Source organism: Cupressus sempervirens, chromosome 8 (assembly GCF_028749045.1).
Source record: "Cupressus sempervirens isolate cs-2001-9-10 chromosome 8, ASM2874904v1, whole genome shotgun sequence".
Lineage (NCBI taxonomy): Eukaryota > Viridiplantae > Streptophyta > Pinopsida > Cupressales > Cupressaceae > Cupressus > Cupressus sempervirens.
In genome coordinates this window covers 573,615,245-573,617,303 of record NC_143125.1, presented here as the reverse complement: position 1 = coordinate 573,617,303, position 2,059 = coordinate 573,615,245, and the positions used below count along the sequence as shown (strand labels likewise).

Here is a 2,059-nt window from a genome sequence, read left to right as displayed (position 1 = left end):
GTGGACTTTTGAAATTTCCTGCAATCTTGCAGGTTATGCTGCAATAAGAACATAAGGTAGACATAAATAATCCAGAAGGTCAAAAGAATGGATATAAGGAGCATCGTAGTAGTATACAACTGGAAAGCCATGTATATATCTCATAGTGCTGATCACGTTCCATAACGTGCTACAGCTAGCTAATGTTCAACATGAATTATTTTCTATCATATGGGACAAAATTGTCATTCGTAACATGTCTAGTGATGTGCCTGCATCGCGTGAGTTAATATTTGAAACCATAGATTCCAAAAAGTTGATTCCATGTATCGCTGGTTGAATTAATTAAAAAAAGTTTAATACCAAAAAAAATTAGTTGTTATTTCTAATGAGCATTGACTTAATAAATAAATACAACTATGTTTTAATATTAACAAGAGTTGTTTTAACCTGTTCTTGTCCTTGGAATTTGAATATATTCATTCAAGCCTGGCCTAAATATGAGATATTCCTTTTCCTTATATTTGGATTCTTCCTCCAATACAGATCTAAATATGCCAGGCCTCAATATGCCCCTTCCGTAGGATTCAAGATTTTTGCAATTTGGGCTGGTTTGGCCAATATATGAACGAACTTGAACATGAAAGTTCAAAACACCACAAATTATTGTCTAGTGTAATTGGACAGTAGCATAGAAAATGTCTTTACCACTTGAAAGCATTGTATCTCAAGTTGATCTCCCTGTCATCGACATTTCCAATTTTCCACAAGACGTGGACGCTAATGATCTGAGCCAGCTTCGAGATCACCCTGTGCTCGCCCAACTCAAAGAGGCCTGCAAAGAATGGGGATTTTTCATGCTCGTCAACCATGGAGTTCCAATAGATCTTCTCCAAAAGGCAGAGAATGTTTGCAGAGACTTATTATCCATTCCCACCGCTAGCAAAGAAAGAATCTTAACTACAAGTTCGTTCGACGCATATTACCGAACTCAAAATCACGAATTATTTTATATTCCAGACTCGACTAATCCAGCTTCCATTGCGAAAATGCACTCAAAGATATGCCCAGACGGGGACCCAAGTTTTTGGTATGTTATTCATCTTTCCCTTTCCTTCAACCCATTTTCATTTTTCCCTCTCCAATAGCACTTTTTTGGCAGCGAAACGATGTCAGCGTTCGCTTTGTCTGTATCGAATCTTGAAAAGAAAATCACAAAGATGATTCTTGCAAGCCTTGGGTTGGATGCCAACGCTTTCTACGACTCTCACTTTGAGAAACGCACAGCAGTATTTCGTATAAATGGGTACCCATCGGCAAAAATATGCATTGGAGAGGAGGCAATTGTCTCCCATACAGATATCGGCTGCCTCACAATCCTCTGCCAAGATGATGTTCGAGGCCTTGAGATTCGATCTCAGGACGGCGAGTGGCTCAACGTCAAACCTCTTCCTCATTCATTTGTTGTCTTTGTTGGGGACTCGATTAAGGTACGGTATTCATTCTCCGCCGGCAATTAAAATTGTATCTTTTAATAATAAGAATAAGAGATTAATAATACATATGTTTGCAGGCGTGGAGTAACGGGCGGTATCACAGCACAGAGCATCGTGTCGTTTACAATGGTTGGAGAGATCGCATTTCATTCGGCTTTTTCACTGCGTTTACAGATGAGACTGAAATCTGGGCACCTGAGGAGCTTGTTGACGAGGAGAATCCAAGGCGTTACAAGCCTTTCATATACTCGCACTTGAAGCAAGATGCTACGAGAAAGGAAAACAGAGAGAAAGCTACGACTCTCGAAAAAGTCGCAGGCATATAAACACCTGTTGTAATGAATTTCTCGTTGAACTTTCAGTCATGGCAATGAATTTGTTGTTGAGTTATATATGTATGTGTATTTGTGTATACATATACACATATATATAAATATATACACATATACACACACATATACATAAATACATGTATACATATTTATGTATATATATACACATATACACACATATATACATACTAAGGAGAAAATTAAGTTTGAAAAAAATAAGTCAACTTTGACTGTTTAACACTTTTAGTGTTG

General features: G+C 37.7%; 1 protein-coding gene across 1 annotated transcript; it reads left to right on the top strand.

Moving 5' to 3' along the window:
• Window positions 1-677: 677 nt before the first annotated feature.
• LOC149543684 (C4-beta,C20-epoxidase-like) lies at window positions 678-1,801 on the top strand. Its single transcript, XM_089796312.1, has 3 exons — window positions 678-1,069; window positions 1,142-1,469; window positions 1,553-1,801. Exons 1-3 carry the CDS (start codon window positions 678-680, stop codon window positions 1,799-1,801), a joined length of 969 nt encoding a protein of 322 aa, XP_089652438.1.
• The last annotated feature ends 258 nt before the right edge of the window (window positions 1,802-2,059 follow it).

Excerpts from the sequence above, each read along its gene's own strand:
- LOC149543684 (XM_089796312.1), top strand. The coding sequence starts at position 678 with ATGTCTTTACCACTTGAAAGCATTGTATCTCAAGTTGATCTCCCTGTC. Across the intron at positions 1,070-1,141 it reads GACGGGGACCCAAGTTTTTG|CGAAACGATGTCAGCGTTCG; the intron begins GTATGTTATTCA and ends CTTTTTTGGCAG. Across the intron at positions 1,470-1,552 it reads TTGTTGGGGACTCGATTAAG|GCGTGGAGTAACGGGCGGTA; the intron begins GTACGGTATTCA and ends ATATGTTTGCAG.